Source organism: Borostomias antarcticus (genome assembly GCF_949987555.1).
Source record: "Borostomias antarcticus genome assembly, chromosome: 21".
Taxonomy (NCBI): domain Eukaryota; kingdom Metazoa; phylum Chordata; class Actinopteri; order Stomiiformes; family Stomiidae; genus Borostomias; species Borostomias antarcticus.
In genome coordinates, this window is record NC_140254.1 from 775,867 (window position 1) to 797,145 (window position 21,279).

The window sequence follows — 21,279 nt, forward strand, 5'->3', positions numbered from 1 at the left end:
TCCAAAACGCATTACCCTCTCGTCTTGCCAGAAGTATAAGTTATGTGAGTGAAAAAGTAGATTTGATTGTGATACGCCAGAATACGTGCCCTTCTTTCCTTCCTGGCATGGAGAAAGAGAGAGGGGGAGATATTCGGTGTCAGTCCCAGGCGCGAGGGGGTCCTCTGGCCCTGTATACTCGTGTACTGACACTCTCCGTTGTCTCTCGTGAAAAATAAATGCTTCCGCTGGATGTAATAAAACGCCGCATTATTGTTCATAACTGCGCTCGCGACGAACATGATCCGGCTCAAGCGGCCTCATTGGCCACCATTACAGGCTTGATCAAAGCCACTGGTCAGAGGAAACTGTTTGGGGGAAACGATAGATGGGCAGCTGTGAAAATTAAGATTTAATAGCCACAATTAATAACGGTAACACAAGATATAAAAATAGGCTTCCACGTCAATACAATACGGGGTGTGCTGCATGTTTCACTGCATGCTCACATGATTAATTAACGTTAACACGGATGTTCACTTATTTCCCAGAGCATCTTGTTTATTGTTTTCACTTTGCTATTTAGTTACTTAGTTAAGTCTTGGAAGGTCTTTAGTTGGTCTTTTCCATGCGTAATTTCACTGGTTGGTTTAGGCTACAGAACCGGCGCAAATGTTGGGCGCTCGGCCTTTGTCCTCAACCGCTTCAGAAACATTTTAGTTCCTGTATTAAGAAATATATTATATAGCCTACAGTGTAGGCTATTTGTATTAGGCTACATCCAAATATTTCGATGTAAATGATTATGCAAAAGCAAAAAAGCTTGGCCTATTATAAGTAGCCTATTGACTTCTTAAGGTAGCCTACCATCAGGAAAAAATGTAGGCCTATATTGATCAAATTCTAAAAACATAATTGAATAGCATGTCATAACTGAAACCCCAGTGTGTATATGTAGCCTATTATTCCACATCGCTTTAAGCTGGACACTGTGGTGGAAACAAAACCGGAGGGGCCAAAGCCACCTGGGGCTGGTAATGGCAACACTGGCCGAGATTAACTTCAACCTGGAGCTCCGGCACAGCACATGGCCAAGGACACTACAAAATGGAGGGAGTTTTATTACTGCTGTAATAGTCCAAAAGGGACAAATAGAATGAGCCAGACAAGTTGGATTTGCATTTCGTGCATTGTGTACTTATTCCAGACGAGTTTACAGTAAAACAGTTTATTTAGGCTAACAAACATGCATGTTTTGTCTGATTAAGTAGGCTAATGTTGCCCTCAAATATGCTGCACGACTGATTTTTTTTTGTGGCAAAAACCGATGGCAACAGCGTTACTTCACCCAGGCCTATTTCTTGCAGCATGGCTACAACTTTGTCACTCACTCAGTAGTCCTACTTGCATTGTTATTGAGTTCTTGACTCTAATATCAAGAATTCTGGGTTATTCGGTGACTATTGGGCTACTAGTAGGCTACTGCTCGCAGTAAAATACGTTTTGGCTAATTTCAATTTTCAAATTAATTTTTGTTTGATTTTTACATGTATATTGCCATGTATATTTTATAAGTTCAATGCGCACACCAACAGCATGCAGAGCGGATATACGCAATGACGGCTATAGCTTATAATGTACTGACTGGTAGGCACAATGGTGTAGCCTATATTAAGATGCAAATTGCGCATTCACTTGTTTGCTATTTACAGTAAATGAATAGCCTGTGTAATGGAATGTGTAATGTTTTGCAACGTTACCTGTTCAAATGAGATCATTTGACGAGGGCTGTCAAGTGTTTATGCACAGCCTTCACACTTCAGTTATTTTTCATATTATAGTGATTTGTTTGGAATAGTTTGAGTTGAATGCTCGTGTGGGCTGCTAATTGTATCTTTATCAAAATCCAGTTTCAAATAACATTAAAGAGCATTTGTATTTTTCGTTTATTCAGTCTGTATTTGATCAATCTTCAGGACTGCTCTTTACGCCTCTGTTAATGCCGGATACGCACAGGCTTATCGGCAGTTAAATTAATGTATCACTTACAGTTTGTATTTCTGCAAAGTCATGCTTCAAAGACGGACCTTATCTTATTGTTGTAAACAGGCGCTTTAGTTAACTGACCTATTGTCTTGCACATACATGACATGTGTCCGTCCGTCCGTGTGTATTTACACCAATCGTGAGTTGCCTATGCAAGTCTGGAGTAGGCAGAGTAAACACACGTGTAATTGATCGAATTAATTATGGTCCCGTTCTAACTTTAGTTGGTGAATTAGGCTACCCATGTTGTTTCTTTCTGCTCTTGTATGGTTCCCCTTTCCACTTTGTGGAGAGGGTTTGAAATTAGTTTGTTCTTCAGTAAGAACGTATTTTACGTATTTACGTATTTTAAGGAAATAATTAGCAGGACAATGCATACAACTGATAATTTCCACGATACTTATTTGTTTGCGCAGGTGTAGTTGTAGGCTACAGCAAAGCTAATATTAGGCTAGCACATCTAATTTGGGCGTAGTCGGTAGGTTTGTGGCAAGCTTCCACTTTACGCACGCAAGATACGCATAGCCTACTTTTCATTTTCGAGTGTGTGCATTCTGTATATGCGGCCTCGCCCCTTATGGCGGGTGCATTAAACCGAGGTGAGGGAAACGCACTGATTGCTGTGCTGTCTTTCTCTGCCTTCGGCCCCATGATGGATATGGCCCCGGTTGCTATACGTAGCCATGGAGTGGGAGGGACTGGCCGTCCCAAAACGTTCTCATTGGCTTCAGAGTCGGCACGGCAGAGAGGGGGGTACCTCTAATCATATCCAGCATGTTTTGCACAAGAAATGTCAGCCTGTCAGCTAGAAAGGGCTATCTTCTACCTTCTCCAAAATACACTACAATAATGTCATGTTCAGACAGCCCGGCAGGAAACGCTTTTTTAGTGGACTCTCTGATCAGTGGCCGGACCGAGGGCGGAGGGGGACACTACCCGGTAAGTGGCGTGTGTGTGCCTCATAGCACCGTAACGGAGATGCCTTACGGACTACAGAGCTGTGGATACTACCCAGGTATAGGCAAGCGGAACGAGGTGGGCCCCCACAACATGATGTCCGCGTCAGGCGCGTACATGTCGGGCATGGAGATGTGGATGGATGCGCAGAGGTCGTGCCGTATGGACCAGGAGCAGACAGTGGGTCCCCAGGTCGCGCCCTGCTCGTTCCCGCAGAACATAAAGGAGGAGAGTGCATACTGTCTCTACGAGCCGCAGAAGTGCCCGAAAGCTTCTACCGCCGAAGACCTCACGTACTCGAGGCAAACCACAGCTGGTCTGGTTTCGGGCTCGTGCACAGTCACCGATGGCGGAGGTGGCGGGGGTACAGTGCCTGTGCCGGGCTACTTCCGCTTGTCTCAGACACACGCACATTCTCATAAACTTTATCACGGCCCCCAGTCGAACCCTTCCCATTCTCACTTTGGCCTACACCCCCCTGCTCCGACTCGCTTCCACACCCCACCATCCCCGACGTCCTCTGCCCCAGCCACGGCTCAGGAAAAGAGAAACGCCGAGGAGGCTGTTTCCTCGGGAAAAGTGCCTCTGCATATGCGCGCTCCACCGATGGACGAGGAGGCGCGACTGTCTTCAGACGCAGAATCGTCGTGTCCTGACGAACCTCGGGAGCTCGACAAAGAACGACCAGCGAAGGCCAATAGAGGTGAGTGGGGATTATGGAAGGTGTGGTCCGCTTTAGCCGTTTTTATTGTATGTTATTAGGCAGGTATGGCGACGCGTAAAATGTTTTGCGGTGACACCTGTCAATAGCTCTAATGAACATGAACAATCTCTAGTTTTTTTTAGATGCTTTCTGGAAACTAGTTTCACTGCTTACCAGTGGCTTCCTTCATTTACAGCCTGATCTGTTGTCAAAAGACACGGATAGCTAATGTTTCCTCCTCATACATGCGCTGTATAAAACATTTTTGGCAAGTTTGAAAGGTTTGAAAAACAGACGTTCTGGAGACAGTAGGCTACTGAAACTACAGTGATAGGCTAATGTTTGACTGTAGGCTAAGTCTTGTAGGCTAAGTCGTTGTTTTAGCCTATAATATTTTTACTGATTATATTTTGCCTATGATGGCCTTCTATGGTTACCGTGATATGCTACGCGGGACTAGCCTACTGTATCGCTTATGACAAAAATAACCTCACTATTACTGCGTTATAAATCAGCCTTGTTGGCCTACACACCCACATTAAGTATTCCAAAGCTTTTTATTTTTCTCTGGTCGATGAGGTGCTGATTTTAGTTTATTTTGAAGGAACACCAATGTAAATGTTATTTATCCTATTATTACTACTTGCACATAACCGTGGCCAGTAGCTCATCCAATAGACCTATAACACTCACACTCTCTCTCTCTCTCTCTCTCTCTCTCTCTCTCACACACACACACACACACACACACACACACACACACACACACACACACACACACACACACACACACACACACACACACACCTTTTAGCGCTACCACCCTAAAAGCATGTATCTACCATTTTCTTTAGGAGACACAAAAAGCGAAAACACTGCCAACTGGCTGACAGCGAAAAGCGGCCGGAAGAAACGTTGTCCTTACACCAAGCACCAAACTCTGGAGCTCGAGAAGGAGTTCCTCTTCAACATGTACCTGACTCGCGAGCGTCGCCTAGAGATCAGTAGGGGCGTGCACCTGACGGACAGACAGGTCAAAATATGGTTCCAGAACCGCAGAATGAAACTGAAGAAAATGACCCGGGAAAACAGGATTCGCGAGCTCACGTCCAATTTTGGTTTTTCATGATGACGTTGATACAGAATGACCCTTGGATTTATTATAGTTAAATGCAAGTTGTAAGGGCCAATTCTTTACAGAAAAGTGTTGTCTATGCATCGCCCTCTGTAAGCTACTGATAAAACGTGAATGTTATGAGGTTGCCTCTTTTTGCTGTTGCTGTGTTTTGTGTTCATTGATTATTTTCTGTTGTTTATGTTGTTTGTGTCGCCCATTTGGATAGCTTGTGTAAAATAATGGACACTATTTGGAAATAGGACCGTGGTCTGGGTAGGGAATATATTCTACCAATGGCCTATTGTTCCTATAAAGTAGGCTAGACCTACATTTCATTCAACTGAGCTTTGCAAAACGATTTTGTGATCATATTCTGAATTGAGATAGCATGCGACAACACGATTCTGAAGCATTTTCCTGCAATGTCGACCACAGAAAAATACGAAGCCTATGTATTAATACACATGTAAAAGAATACGCCTCGTCCTCTACGTGTAGGCTATTCTATCGATAGGCTAAGCGCTGGCTACATTATGAGAGGATTGTAAATTTAAACTTAGCAAAATCGTTTCTTCAAGCTGATGACTTTATTTTCGTGTCTATAGACGCAAAATAAGGCAATTGTACATTGGGAATTGTTTTTATTGTGTACATTATAATGTAAATATGAGGTTACTTTTGTGTTTTGCGTAATAAATTATCAGTTCACATTTGCTGAGTAGTAGCTTATTTTTTCATTTTAATATATTTCAGTTAAACTCATATTCCTATAAGTGGACAAACTGGTGGTTATGTCGCCTAACCACTGTGATTAGAGGTAACCTAGTTTACTCTTTGGGTCGTAGGCCTATGTTTTTTTGCTCTTTTTGGTTGTATGTTTTTAGGATCCATGGAATAGCTATCGGAAACAATTTAGATATTGCCAAGGCTATAACTTTTTAGGTCGTAGCCTTGCATGCCTAGCCGGCTTTTGTGGAGTTTTATGACTCACTTGTATATGACGATTCTCGCTCCCCTCAAATAGTATAGGCTAGGTTCAGTCGAGTGAGAGCCGTTAAGACGAAGAGGAAGCACAAGAGTGCTAGAAAGTTAGACTGTAGCCTACTATGCTGTTTTATCTGGACTGGTTGAGAAAAGTGGAATAATCTTGACAAAGAAATGGTGAGTGAGCGTGTCGTTAAGGTTTTGTATTTGTGCCTCGTGATGTAGTGGGCGGTTTTCCTGTGGCAACATTAAATAGCCTCCTAGACGTAGAAGACGTAGAAAAACATTTATTTCTCACATTGCAAACGCTCAGAACCAATTTGGGGCCCGGGGAGGATGATGCGTTGTGAATTGGCTGTTGAATCAGACTGTCGAGTGGTTTAGGTAGTTTCATGTTGTTGGGATCCATTTTAAAACTCTGCAACACGAAACTGTCTTAATTGCCCCAGTGAAATGCATCGAAACCTCAGTCAACCAAGTCTGGAACCTGCATTTGGTCGGATTAGTTGTACCGCTATGTAGCCTAAACGTTGGTCTGTGGTTATAGATAGAGAATAATATATCTAATTTGCTTAACCCCGTTTAGACTGACCTGCTGTATTCAAATATCCCGTTTTCCACAGACTTTTAGACTCGTTCTTTTTCGTCGTTAAATTAAACATTGGGGTGTCTGTGTCCTATATGTCTATTTATCTTGGTAAAAGCTAAACTACGTACATGGTGGACTTAAAAGCTTGCATGTTTTCTGTCAGTCGTGACGCGGAGACGTCAGACAAGGCCTCGGTTACGACCACTGCAGTGGAGGGGAAGGGGAAGTTGAGTAGGCAACAGCGACCTCAGTGGCGCGCCGGTGGGCAATAGTACCGGATGCTTCCACTGCGCAATAGAGGGACGACACAAAAGAGGGGAAGGGCTTTATGGCGATATTTAGATCCACCAGACAGGCTGTTATCTGCGGGCAAAAGAAGTGAATAGCCCCTGTGGTAAACTAGGTCCGCGTTAAAACACCCTGATTTAGTTTACAGCCTGGGGGCTATTGCCCTGTCTCTCAATTTTTCTTTTGAAGGTGTGTGTGCAGTGTTCTAGTGCGCAAAAGCGCAGTCTCTCCAAATTCATATTCTGTAGGCTACAAAATTGTGAAAGCACACCTAAAACACCCAACCATATCTTTGGTGGTAGACGGCTGTCGCATAACATGGCCACCTCTTAGTTTGTCATGTGTTGCATATTTTCTTTCGAAAAAGTAGCAATGGGTTCTTAAGCACTGGATATAGCCCGTGGCCATTTAGGGTGTTGTCCCAGCTTTCAGTGTATTTGATGGTAATAAACAGAACACGTACTCTGCGTAGCTATCACAGAGCTTTAAAGCTTTTAGATGGCTTGTTTTTGGGGGAGGGGATGGGGGACTATCTGATAAATACAATGGAGCTTTACGCAGTCATTTCCTCTTGATATAATGTTACATCGTAGGCTATTAGTCTTGGTGCATTTGAAATGAATACCAAAGATCCCTACAGACTTTGTGTTGGAGGACGTGGCATTCTGCATCTTATGTTATTCTTTTAGACCTAAAATATAGCCTATAGCAATAAAATTGGCTTTTCACAATTGTTTTACGTTTGGTAAACTACTGGTGTTTTGATATTTGCTTTTCTTGTTGCAGTGAATTGTATTTCACTACTATATGAATATTTTAAACAATAGAACATCCTTATACGTTTCTCTCGACTCAACATTTTGAAAGGAAGGAACCACAAAATGCGTTCCTTTACGCACATTTTAGAATAGCCTTGCATATCTTCTTGTGCCTATTCTTGCATGGCTTCTTATAATTTCAAGCCTCGTGCTGCAGTGTCTATGTACGGGGCCTCTTCAACATTTGTTGTTTCTATTATGTAATAATTACAGATAACATACAGTACGGTAGTCATTTTGTTTGGAAAAGTAGGCTATACGTTGCACGCTCGAAGTGGACTATCCAACCAGATTTCATATAACCTAGCTATTTTTATTTATTTATTTATTCCTTTTTTAGCTTTGTTTAGGCAAGCTTTAATTCTTTAATACAGCGCTCTGAACTAATTTCATAGTTCTGATGAGTAGGCCCATGCCTTGATTAAGACTGTGAAAGATAGGCCTATGCTACGATTCACCTCATTAGATAGTATTATCCCCCAATTATATTCATAATGCAGGATATTCAGGTTTTATGAAACAAAATATTCGAGAATAATACGTCTTTAGCTGTAAGTAGCCCAATAAAGATACGAAGCATAATTTAACCTAAAATAGAACCTACAGGCTATTTTGTTTTTGGACGGCTGCAAATAATAATAGTCCAGCCTACTTTTTTTAGTTCTTTATTTTTATTTATTTATTTATTTTAACCCATTAGACATTCTAAGATTTAGACAAGTAGCCTATTCGTCTATACAAAAATATATTTTCAATGCGTTCATAAAAGGTATTTCTTATTTTCAATTGTTTAAGTATTTAGAACATTCTTCTAAGTTTATTGTGACTTAATAACAAAATCCAACAATTCACAATCTCAGGATACACTGATAGCCTACTTCAACAGGCTACTAGGCCCGTCTAACTATTGTAAAGAGGATATCATATTAAATATTGAAGCAAATGTGAAAAATTGTATCGTTTTTTTTTTTTTTCAAAAGAGACGTATGCATAAAACAGGAATTTTGCGGATCGTAGTATTAGTTGGAGGCCTTTTTGCATTGTTCATCTAATCGAGATATGTTTTGAAAATATGAAGGAATTATTTGTCTAGTCACTCTGACAGGAGATGAAACGGGTTACATAGGGTGGAAATCTAACCCTGTTTTTGGGCAGAATCTCTGAATAATTTACGTCTTTGGCGCCGTTTAGAAAGTATGCACCTTTATGCTATCATGTTTCATCCGTATTCTCCAATATGTCTGCTTCATTCCTTCTAAAGCGAGCCTCTGTGTGGTTTCAGTGAACGTATTTGGCAATGTTGACGTGCCCTATAAAGTACCTTGTAAAATAAGCTTTCCAAATATATATTTTATATCCGTTTGGATCTATTTTGGGATTCATACACCCACTCTGTTTGGGACATTTTTCAAATGTTTCTTTTTACATTAAAACTACCACTTTTCACAGGCAATCTGTCATTTTAACAGTGCTCACTTTCTAATCATATAAATTAATAATTATTTGCTTTAAAAACTAGACGTTGTTACGTTTTAGGACAGAGACCCGCGAGCATTTAATGGCCAAAGGGATTGATTTATCCTTTATTGTTCAGCCTTTATGATCACGTGCGCGCGTTACCCAATCGAATGGTAGCTTGCCTTCCAAGTAGTAGTCGACTGTAGTTCCTTGAGGGGCGAAGTTGCCACTTGATTTCTTCTGATTGTTATTTTGTGAGGGTGCGTTTACTGCGTGTGTATGTGTGTGTGGTGTGTGCGCGCTTGTTTTTGTATGTATCTGTGTATGTGTGCGTTTATGTGAAAGTCCTTTTGCCATGTCGACATCCGGAACGCTGACTAGTTACTACGTCGACTCGCTCATTCTGCCCGAGAGCGAGGAGCTCTCCGCGCCTAGATATTCCACCGGTCCGGGGGGGCTTCAGCACCCTCGACATCCCACCTCCATCAACGAACACACCGAACTTGGGCCCTGCACCTTCCCGACCAAAGCCCCGGTCTTTAGCCCATCCTGGAGCCATGTACCAGCCCAGTTTCCAGGCGCTGTGTCCTCTGTCTATCACCACCCTTACGGGCATCATCAAGGCCCGTCCGCTGGGGACCAGGATGGTCGCTACATGCAGTCGTGGTTACTGGAGCCGATGTCCGGCTCATTGCCCCTAACCGGATTACCGACGACCCATCACTATGGGATCAAACCGGAGAGTCTGGGCGCGCGAGGGGATGGCGCGCTGCCTGGTTCCCATACGACTCTGCTGCTGTCTGATTTCGCAAACGGGACTGTGGCGACGGCATCCCCGGTAGACAAGGATACACTGTCCGGACAGACCGGGGACCTGAACGGAGAGAGCGAGGAGAAACCAGCCATTGATCCAAGTAAGTGCTGATCATTTTGTAATATTGTGACAAACTATACTGTAATTTAGGCCGATTAGTTTATGAAACTGGGGGAGGTATAAATAAGTGGGCGGTGATGGGGGTGGGTGTGCGTTTGAAAAGATGTCATACTAACCATGCCATTCATATGGATTTAATAGGCTAATAGACTGTTTCAATGGTTAGATACATACTTTGGGTTTCAGAGTCTAAACAGTGGCCAGGCCCAGGTATGGGTTAGTTGGAGCTCTAACCAGTTATGTGAACTGTGTGATTTGACCACATAGTTATTCTATTCAATCCAGAATAGGAATGCGTTTGATATCAGACTCAGCTCATTGGAGTCATGTGTTTTTGATATCTAGGCCAGCAGCACCGGCCTCACACTGGTCTCGCACCCCCTCTTTCCAGATAACCCGGTGGCCAACTGGCTCCACGCAAGCGCTACCAGAAAAAAACGCTGTCCGTACACCAAGCATCAGATCCTCGAGCTGGAGAAAGAGTTCCTCTTTAATACGTACCTCACGCGGGACCGTAGGTATGAGGTCGCGAGGCTGCTAAACCTCACCGAGAGACAGGTCAAAATCTGGTTTCAGAACCGCAGAATGAAGATGAAGAAATTCAATAAAGACGGTGGACCAAAAGATGATTGAATGCTTGTTTACAGCCGAACGTAAATATTACAGAGGGCTTTATGAGAAAGCTAATCTACTCTGGACTATTTTTTAAAGCCCGTTATTATTTTAGCCTAACAGAAGCTGTTATTTGTCTTGTAAAAAGCATGTCCGGCTTCACTCGTCGGTTTGATGCAACTACCTTTATATTGCACAATTTTAACAGTGCTCATTCGTTTTTTGTTGTTGTTTTGTTTAAATTAATGTTAATTAATACCTCGGCTTTGAGTGCCGCTGTGTAAGATGTGTATTAGGCCTGATCTCTGTGCTCGTTTGTGTAATGAGTGTTGTGTGTTCTCTTGTTTGTAGCTATTGTGTACTTCAGGTTCAACTGAACTCATAGTTTTTAAATGTGATTACGTTTGTCGTCGTTTTCCCCTTATTGTTAGTCCAGCTATTGGTAATTGAGTTAATCTAAAATTGACAGTAGACTAACGTAAAGATAGCATTTTGAAGTGGGTGCATGAGCCTCAAAAGCCTCTTGAAAATGCTTAAGGATATGATTGGTAGAAGCTATTTAACGATCTTGTTTTGACTACCTAGATGTCTGTCAACTACCTACAATTGCAGCTCGTTGTGAGGCGACAGAATGCTTGTATAGATAATGATCTATGTCTGAATTTCAGGGAGTAACATTTTGAAAGGACATGTTTGTTAGAGAGATAGAAAGAAAAAAAAGAAAAACACTGTAGGCTACGTAATGAATACCTCATGGTCTGGCGACCGTTCAGATTTTTGGTTCACAAATGTAATTTGTACTTTATTTATTGAATAAAACAAATTATATCTGCGAATGCGTCCACGTCGCATTCTTATTTCATCCATAACCTACTCAACCAAAATACAAAATAAGACGTTGATGAAGAAACTAGCTACATTAGCCTACTCAACCAAAATACAAAATAAGACGTTGATGAAGAAACTAGCTAGCCTACATTTACTACTACTACTAGCTAATATTTTAACTGCATCGTCTAATTTTTAGCCTATGGGATGCCAATATATCCTGTCCAGAGCTAAATATTTTCCATATGTATGCCTATTTTCTATATTATGTGTAACGTCGTTTTGCATTCAATCTTCCCCATCAAACAACAATGGCACAACGTCAACATTTACTTTTGAGTTTCACAACTCAGTTCGTTTGTCTAGACAAACTTCTTCTTCTAAACTCATCTTATCAACTAATGTAGCCTATATACGCACACTTGGCGTTCTCCTAGCGCCCACAAACAGACACACACACACACACACTCACTTTCTCTCTCTCTCTCTCTCTCTCTCTCTCTCTCTCTCTCTCTCTCTCTCTCTCTCTCTCTCTCTCTCTCTCATGGGGTTGCTGGTGTGGGGAGCGCGCACGGCTGTGGTGTGTGTGTGTCTGTCTATATGTGTTTACGTGTGTGTTTGGCTGTTAAAAATGTGTCTGGATTCCGGGCAAACAGGCAGGCCCATCGTGCTGGGCTGAGCTGCGCATCTTGGCAGAAGATGTTAGCTGTATACAGCCATAAAAGACAATTACCGCTATAACCGTTTATGGGGTGCAAAGCGCTGCAAGGCGAGAGGACAAGAAAGAGCTACGACAGCTGAAGCCTGAAATAATAGCGAATGTATTTTTGCTCTGCTATGATATGACAATACCACTCCACTCACTCCATATACATCCGCTTTGGCCGCAATCTTTTTCCTAACCAAAATGAAAACAGAGGTCAAAGTATTGCATTGATTGATATTTACACTTAGGCCTAGTCCTTTGCCCGTGGCCAGGTTCCCTCGAGTCTTTGTTATTCATTTATGCAGAGGCTACCATATTATGTATATTGCTTGAGTAGAAAATCTAAAACTATAAACACTTGTGAAGCACAAAGCCAACTATAGACTTTGGAACCGTAAAACCATATCTCCCACAGAAAGAGAAACACCCTTGTTATATCAGATGGAGGCCTCATCACATACCTCCTTGAGGGCGCATAAAATGAATAATACTGATGGATGATTAGCTTTAGTTAGGAATAAAATATCACTTTTATCAGCCCCGCAGTGGTGTTGTGACGCGCTGGAGGACGCAGATGGACCCAAACTTCAAAGGCTCGGCCAGAGACAGAGCAATAAAACGCATGGTCTGCTATACTGTCTGGCATTCCACTTTTAATGGCTTTATGGCCGTCCAGACACAATTAGGCCGTTTCCAGAGCTCGGTACCCATTTGTTTTTTCTCTTTCTGTGGGACTATGCTCGGGACAAAAGGCCCAGAGGAAGTGATCAGCTTTATTGGAGTCTCCCCGACGGTTACGCGCAGGACTCATGGTCATCTCGAGTCACCCTTTGTTTGTACCTGGGAAACAGTCGCCCTCTGTGTCACTAGTCGCCCCTTGCTCTCTTTCGCTAAAGAAAGAGAGCCACAAAGCAAAAAGCAGCATGGTTATGCAAGTCCATCTTAGACTAAATTTTCTTAATCTCGACGTCAATATTTTCCTATACTAGAGTCCCATGCTGGAGTGGTTCATAGATAGTATTCCTTTGTGTGGGTTTGACTTTTTCCCCTTCATTTTATGTCCCTCGGGGAGTGGGTGTGATTGCAGTAGAACAAAAATGCATGCGCATTGCACCTTCTCCACCCTGCAGCAACTACCAGTAACCAGAGGGGGGCGCTGATGTTACGTAACAAAACTCAGAATGGCCTAAACCAGCAGAGTACATTCCTTTCTAATTTAACACACATTGCACATAATGAAGTCGACATGTATAGAATTTTTTTATCACATAATCACCATGTTAGTACAAGTGCACTGGCCTTGTACACTGGCCAATGTCTTGAAGTAGGATAATTGAATTTCAATAGAATATATCATATAGGCCTACACCCTACGCGTTTTATTTCAATTCATTTTAAAATAACTAAAACATTTTTTTAAACTAGGCTAGATGTTGTGTGCAAATGGAATACTATATAAAGAAATAAATATATGTTAGAATTGAATTGAAAATCAACTTGTTCAAAAATAGATCTTTTGTAGGCTATTTCTAGTGAGCAAATAACACGACATTTTATCGTGTTATCAAGTTATTAAATCATAATCATGAAGAAATTCTCCGCTAACTTTAGCCACCCTGTCGCCTTTTCGTGAATAGGCTAGCTAGGCTATAACTTTTGTAGGCATACTGTCCTATCCGAGCTATCCGATTCTTTCATTTTCTACATTTACAGGCAAAACCTTTTATGAACTGTTGGCTCAAGTTGCATATTTGGTAGGCTGTTAATTAGAGCCTATTGATACATTAAGATATTATGACGTTGTAAATTAGGCCTAGTATTATTATTATTATTATTATTATTATTAGTAGTAGTAGTAGTAGTAGTAGTAGTAGCCCAGTAGTAGGCTATTTCTTTTTATTATTTTCATTCATGCTTTAGAATATAGTAGCCTATAGATTTTAATTATTTCCATATTGCCACAATTTGCTAGGCCTAGGCTATATGTGCATTTCACATTCAGTAGGCTAAATAAAGTTAAATAAATAATAATAGGCTATTACCTAAGAAAGGTGGATAGAGAGTGGTGAGGATATTCAGTTATTTCCATTTCTATTTCAAATAGCCTACATATGCGACTTTGTTTTCTCCTTTGCCATGATCACTGGTCAGAATTCTCCACTAGCCTAAATAATAGCTTACTAGGCCTATAAATACAAATATTCATGCAGATAGTTTGGCATCAACAAAGACATAACATTGATTTGTTCATGTATCCCCTGTGTATCTTCCCCCATTTTCGATTATATTATAGTACATAGCCTAACTAAATTTTATGTTGGTCAGTTTGTCAAAATTAGATCAACATTTATATTCCTGTCCTAAAGTAAAGTGTAGCTCAATAGAAAGGAAACAAGAAGTGACCTCTTTGTTATACAAGCTACCTTATTGTTTTCTGTCATTATCTTCAAAACTTTTAGCCCTAGGCTTATGCCTATCACTAGGCTATTTAGTTTTCAATGTGGAATTTTGCGAATGTGTCCAAAGAGAGAGAAAGAATGTGTGTGTGTGCGCGCGCGCGCGCGTGAGAATCCCAATATGCAGTCTGCACCATAATGAAATCTCTACCAGCGTTGTGATTGGCTGCTGCGGTCACAGGGATACATCACGTGGGTAAGTTCTTTGGTCCTAGGGAAAATGGGGTTTGGTGTAAATCTAGGGTGTATTGCTGTCATATATCACACTACCTCGTAAAAACGACACTGAAGATTCTGGGCCAACAAATCACAGAGAAAAAATATGAGTTCTTATTATGTGGATGGTCTTTTTAGCAAATATACGACGAGTGCTTCTCTCTTTCCAAATGCAGACCCAGGTTCCTGCGCTCTTGGACCAAGTGGAGAGGAACATACGTCGGCTCGCAGTGCTGCAGCCCTTTCTTATCCACCGTCCCTGTCCGGAGTTTACAACGTCAATAATGCCATATACCAGAGCCACCCTGTGTTCACCTCGGGTTATGGCCAGGGAGCGGACGTGCACTCCCTCCACTGCAGCTCCTTTGACCAGAGCCGTCTGTTCAGCGACAGCTGCATCCAGCCAGGACCCGGGCCCCTCACTTCGCCGGCGGACCAACACTACCGGATGTACCCCTGGATGAGAGCATCAGGTAGCCTATGGTCTGCATGCATGTTGCACATTTCTCCTGCAGTGCACTGGCGTCGTCAATGCTTTTACAAAACATCGGCATACTTACCGTGGTCTTAATGGTTCAATTAATTCCGCGAAGCCATTGGTATTGCATGGAAAGAATCATAAAACTTTTATTGCGCAAGTAATGAGTTCTGTGGTCGTAAATTCATTAGCCCTCCGCTTCTGTAATGTTCATTGCGCAGAGACCTTGCCGCTGGGGGTTTTCTCTGCACTCCTATTACTCTCCAAGCTTCTTCTCCCCTTTGTGGCTGTAAAAGACCAAACCTATAGAGGCTGGAGTGTAAATCAGCGTCCCTGTGCTCCACAGCCCCTTTAATTGTACTCGGACTGGCAGTTGTTGTTATGACTTGCAGAGACCCATTTTGACTCAGATCATAGAGCCCACGGTCCTAGGCTGTTTGTGTATTTCCATAGGCAATGTGGCTAAAAGAATGTGATAATGACATAGCAGTGAAAAGTCAGTAAGCAGGAGAGTTGTAGTAGTATGAGTGTAGGCCATGTATGGGCCATTACCGACAGATCAGCACACGTTGTTAATTGGAAAAGCTGCAGTGCATCAGGGGCTCTGAACTAAGGCCAAAGATTACCATCCAAGCATTGGCGGGAAGGGAAATGGGCTATGCATGTTTACTAGGCTACAGATAACAAAACAACTACGAGACAAAATAACAGTAGCCTCATCAACACGTTTTTTATTTTCATTTCGATAACACCTGTGCATAGTAGCCATGTTTTTTATTTTATTTTATTTTATTATTCATATGAACAGCCAAGAGTGCATTTTGATCTAAACCTCTGTCTCACAGACCCGAACAGAAAGCGCGGGCGGCAGACATACTCCCGGTATCAGACCCTCGAGCTGGAGAAGGAGTTTCACTTCAACCGGTACCTCACCCGCCGAAGGCGTGTGGAAATAGCGCACGCGCTCTGCCTCTCCGAGCGCCAGATCAAAATTTGGTTCCAGAACCGGAGGATGAAGTGGAAGAAGGACCACAAGGACGAGCCATCAATGACCCCTGTGGTCACAGGCGAGGACGCTAACGGAGACATGGACGGGGATCCGGTTACTGAAGGACAGCCCGAGGCAGAAGAGAACGTGGCAGTAGACTCACCATCCGCTGGCATGGCGACAGAGTGCACTGTAAAGGAAATAGAGGCCATAAATGAAACAAACACTCCATAAATGTTTGTGGACGTCATTAGGGATATTTAAGATGCATACTCTCACAAAATCGATGCACTCTGTTGTCATCATGCCAAAACCAAAGCCTGATATGCTAATGGCAATGCTGAAATTGTACAGGCACTTATGTAGGCTATACCAAAACAAGGCAAGAATAGCCTAGCCTTAAAAACTATATAAACTAGGCCCGATGTAGGCCTAAATCAAATGTAACAGATAGACTACTACATACAAAACTGTAAAAACTCAATTTGACTTTTGAATATTTGACACAAGCTACCGCTATAAAGTAGGCCTATTAAATAATTAGGCTACATTTGTTGAAAACCAGTCGACATTTTACTACTGAATCAACATTCCTTAACAGAGAACTACCTAACGGCCAGGCACAATTAAAGTAACTGGTCCTTTTAAATTTCTTTCGTTTCTATCGAGTGGGCTATTCAAATCATATTAAAGGAACTTTTTCCGTATTTGTCTGTATTTCGAGAAAATAAATGCAAATGCTGCATAAGGTGCCTTATTTAAAACACACTGGCGAATAGAATAGGGTATTATAATGGTTGAATGTAAACCTTTGGAGCTGCTGTCTGTTTTGTTTGCTTATAATTAGGCTATACTATATCTTCCATATAATGTAGAAATATTCGCATGGCAAATGATCTCAGTGTGTCCCCTACCTCAGATACACCTTGTCACAATTGTATTTCCACACCGAAGCCCTCGTATGGCCTAGCTTGTGTGAAACCGCCGTGTTTGTGCACTGTATGTTTTTGTTGTTGTAGTGTTCGTCTTCAATTTCATTTGCAAATGCTGTAAATGTATGACACGACACATTTTTGTTGGCGTAGACTATTCATGTTTGTGCGAATGTGTTGTGCGCACTGTTTGGACCTGCAGAGGCTGGTTATAGACCGTGACCGGGTTTCCCGATAAAGAATCTTATTAAGCAACCCTTCTTAAGCAACCCTTTGTATGAGACTTAAGAAGTAGGCTACTTTGGAGTTAAGTGCTTCTTAACTCGTTCGGGAAACCCAGCCAATATTTTATAAGGAATAGGCCTACATCCAATTGTTATTTTCAGAAATAAGCATAGGCCCTATTTGTCATGTAAATGTTGGACATGTAAAACTGTGAGGTTCGTTCATCATTATCACTTTACTTTACCAGGCATAGTGATATTCCGTGTTGTTTTGTCAAGAAAATAGTAAAAAACACAATTTGTTTAGAATACGCCTATTTGCACGAAATACAATGATGCTTGAATTTCTGGGAAAATATAGGCTAGTGTAGGCCTGTATGTGTAGGCCTATGTGTAGGCTATAGCTTGTATTGGGCATACATATGTATGGCATGTATGATGCTAAAAAATAGATTTTTGCAAGAAAAATGCTGGAAAATCTTAGATCTTAATTAGCCTATTACAGATTGGAATATAAATGCATTTCTCAATGGTAACTCGCATTCACATAATATTTATTTTATTTATAAAGCACTTCATTGTGAGGCGATCTAAAAATAATAATATTGCATAATAGTTTATCCTTTGTTTACACATCGAGGCTAGGCTATCTTTGGTCTAGATGGTCTAAATAAAGAGGCTGTGGAATGTGAGGTGTGAGAACACGAGACTGGGTAGCCTAGGCTTTAAGGGACATCGATCTCGGTGCATTCCCCCTCCTCTCGGTAAGATGGCGCCTAACTGCGACCTGCCCCTCATTCTCCCCCCTCTCTCGCTCTCCTCTCAGCCGGTCATAAATCCGTTGTTGTTTATGAAAATTTACAACATAGCAATACAACTTTACGACGCTCCGCGGCTTTCCATTGGCCGCAGCCATGGTCACATGGCAAACAGCCGTGAACATGAACTTTTTATATATAATTTCCTTTTGCAGAATAGTGGAACAGACTCAGTCTGCCACACAACCCTCTTTACATAGCCTTTGCATCATATCATATCCTAGCTGTTTCATTTTTCACCGTTTTTAGTCTTCTTTTGAAGGGGCACAGAGCAGAGCCCATCGCATTGGGACTGTTGGACGCATCCCCTTCCATCTCGTGACGGCTTGGCACAATGAGCGGATTGAGACCGAGCGTGTGTTTAGACTATGGGAGCGTGCGGGTCCAGCCAGGTACTCAGCTGGCTCGCCAGGGAACCTTCCGCGGTCGCCTCGCGCTCGCACCTGCATGTGCGTCCGCTCCCCCGGTCGTCCCCGCACCCCACGAGACCAGCAGGACACGGTAAGAATGCGAACACTTGCTCACCTCTGAAGTAGGCTATCCTATAATTTCTCTGCTTTGGCCAAACAGTAAACACGCATTTTACCCATTCTGTAGGCTAAACTTTTGTAGGCTAAACTGAGCAGCGGCTGTTATATATATATGATGTGAAACTGTAGCCTAGTGTGAATGGGTTTTGTTAACACTTAATGGTTAATTAACATTAAGTTAACACATTAGGTTAATGTGGCTGATTATGAATAGCACAAACTGTGGCTAGTTACAGATATATTTTGGCCTAATATATTAATTTGATATTTTTTTCTCTTAATACGCACGTTTATGTTGACGGTTGAAGTACTGTGCTTGTTGTTGGTAGATTTAAACTGGGATTATTGGTCTGCTGCTCATTATCTTTGGGTGGACTGTCAGACAGAGCGGTTCCTTGCTGCCCTCTTGTGGGGAAAGTGGAGCGCGTTTTAGCAAGGCGTTCTAATTATACCTCCATGAAGCATTCCGCTCCCTTCCCTTCCCCCGTCCTCTCCTTCCCCTGCCCTCCATGTTATTCCTTCACCCTAGAGGAAATGTAGTAAACTTTGTGTTTATGCAAAATATGTTTTACAGTTTACAGTTTGTGAGCTTGATCTGACTTATGCGAATTCATCCAGTTATTTTAGGCTGTATGATTAGGCTATATGTATTTATTGATACAGGTTTTATGCTATAACATGATCATAGGCCACGTGATGGTGTATTCTCTGTTCAATTGCCTGTTGGTAGTAATGACGGTGATTATTAATCCTGCTCCTAATCATATAGTCATAAAATCAACAGCTGTACACAGGCGACTGTTGCTTTTCGTGTTAATTGATTTGTGTTTACCTTTCTATGGTTATAGTTGACAGTGTTATATCAAGGCCCAAATATTGCTTGAAATCATTGATGTGAAATATAGCCTAGTAGACCTATGCTTAGACGAGTTTTATATTAGTGACTGGAGTGTTAGACCAGCCTAGATATATTGTCCTGGACTCCCTGCAGAAAAGATATGTCAGTTAGGCCTACACTTTTTATTCATAAATGTTGGCGTTATGATGACTAATGATGGTTAATCAGTCGTTTATAGATAGTTCATAAACTAATGGGATAACTGTTAAGCTTCCATTTAAGTTTTGGTTTGGCTTTTGGGAATAAGGTATGCGCAAATGCAGAACAGCGTCATCGAGGTTAAATGTGTTGGCTCGTCTGGAGAGATTTGTCAAACGTGATTTGTGAACAACAAATTGTCAACTGTAAACATCAGTCATGCATTCTAAACTGATTTGTATTCGAGGAAACCGCATGCTAGTTTTAGGCATTCTGTGGGCTGAAGAAATTAGTTTAAACGATGCACAGCTGATGTTGAATGACACGATTAGAGGGCGACAAATGATGTAGGGAATTGCTACATGACATTATATTGTGTCTGTATAATTTCTTCCTGCAAAGCCATAATAAGTAACTCTCGCTTTGCCTCTTTGGATCAGTTTATTGCCATTAGTTGCTGTTTGGTTCACTTGGGTCACTGTCTTTCTGAAATGACTTAGTGGAGGAGTCTTATAAACAGAATAATCCTGTTTCCTGGAACACGATGTGCATGCATCTTGATTGGTTTTGGATATTAAGCGCGTTTTGAAGCCATACAGGGTAATGAATTCCATGAGAAAATTAAAGTGAAGGGTTGTGAAATTGTACTCGCTCGTTTGAAGTGCTCGCCTGGGTCTCATAGTGTTCTTCCTGTGCGTGCCTGCAGAGCTCCAGCGCGTGAGCCCCCTTTCCCTTGTGCGCGATGCAGAATGCATAGCTCGGGCCTAAGGGCTGCACCAGATGCGAGGTAGGCTATTTGTGGAGCGCAATTAGTGTTTTCCTTTTCCCCCCTCTGTCTTATTTCTTCCAGATCTCAGTTTGTTTCCTTTGCACTTCCTGGTTGACGTCCTTGTTCCCAGTGGTGTGATAATTTGTGGGAACTTTGTTTCTATTGGCCAGCAATAAATCAGCTGTTCTGCGTAGCTCCTTCACACTCGCAACCAACCCCTCAGAACACAACCACAAACAACAATAGCCACAGACCGAACTCATTTTCGCCTCTGTTCTTATTGCTCAGTTGGACATGCGATCCCCCTCGTTCCGCCAGTCGAGGAGTCACATCTGGCCATGTGAGCCCGGTGGACTCGCTGCCTTATGGGCCCCATCACCGCTGAGAGCCAACATATTCCGGGCGGACGGAATTATCCATCACACCGCATGTGCCAGCAACACAGACGCTCATGGTTGGCAACTCGGGAGTGAGGTGCGCACAAGAGCTATGGTATTTTGGGACTGCAGGAGAAACAAAAATACAAGAGACAATAGCGCCTTCGAAGGTGTCATAAAATCTCCAATAAGGAGAAGGCCCTGTTGGAACCCACAAGGCTTTATTGCTGTTTTTAAAAACACAGTCTACTCTAACCGTAGCCTACTTCAGCTTGTGACATTCTAACGATGTGGAAATAGCCTATATTATGCACTCCAGTAGGTTCGAATTAAATTGCATTAACGAACATCTCAGTTCCAAAGATTGAATATAGGATTTCGGCCGGCATTTGATAATTTACAATAGTTATGTCGATGTTGGTGCTACATTTTTATA

General features: G+C 42.1%; 3 protein-coding genes across 3 annotated transcripts; all 3 read left to right on the plus strand.

The window, feature by feature from the left end:
* Positions 1–3,099: 3,099 nt before the first annotated feature.
* On the plus strand, positions 3,100–4,814 carry LOC311322740 (homeobox protein Hox-A10-like; the record flags this gene model as incomplete). Its single annotated transcript, XM_084454838.1, has 2 exons — positions 3,100–3,685; positions 4,540–4,814. 2 exons carry the CDS (start codon positions 3,100–3,102, stop codon positions 4,812–4,814), a joined length of 861 nt encoding a protein of 286 aa, XP_084310964.1.
* A 4,480-nt stretch (positions 4,815–9,294) lies between these two features.
* Positions 9,295–10,506, plus strand: hoxa9a (homeobox A9a; the record flags this gene model as incomplete). The annotated part of the gene is made up of 2 exons (XM_084455698.1): positions 9,295–9,853; positions 10,265–10,506. 2 exons carry the CDS (start codon positions 9,295–9,297, stop codon positions 10,504–10,506), a joined length of 801 nt encoding a protein of 266 aa, XP_084311824.1.
* A 4,226-nt stretch (positions 10,507–14,732) lies between these two features.
* On the plus strand, positions 14,733–17,327 carry LOC311323301 (homeobox protein Hox-A7-like; the record flags this gene model as incomplete). The annotated part of the gene is made up of 3 exons (XM_084455502.1): positions 14,733–15,164; positions 16,015–16,349; positions 17,292–17,327. The coding sequence occupies exons 1-3, from the start codon at positions 14,798–14,800 to the stop codon at positions 17,325–17,327; spliced, it is 738 nt and encodes a 245-aa protein (XP_084311628.1). The 5' UTR covers positions 14,733–14,797.
* Positions 17,328–21,279: the final 3,952 nt, after the last annotated feature.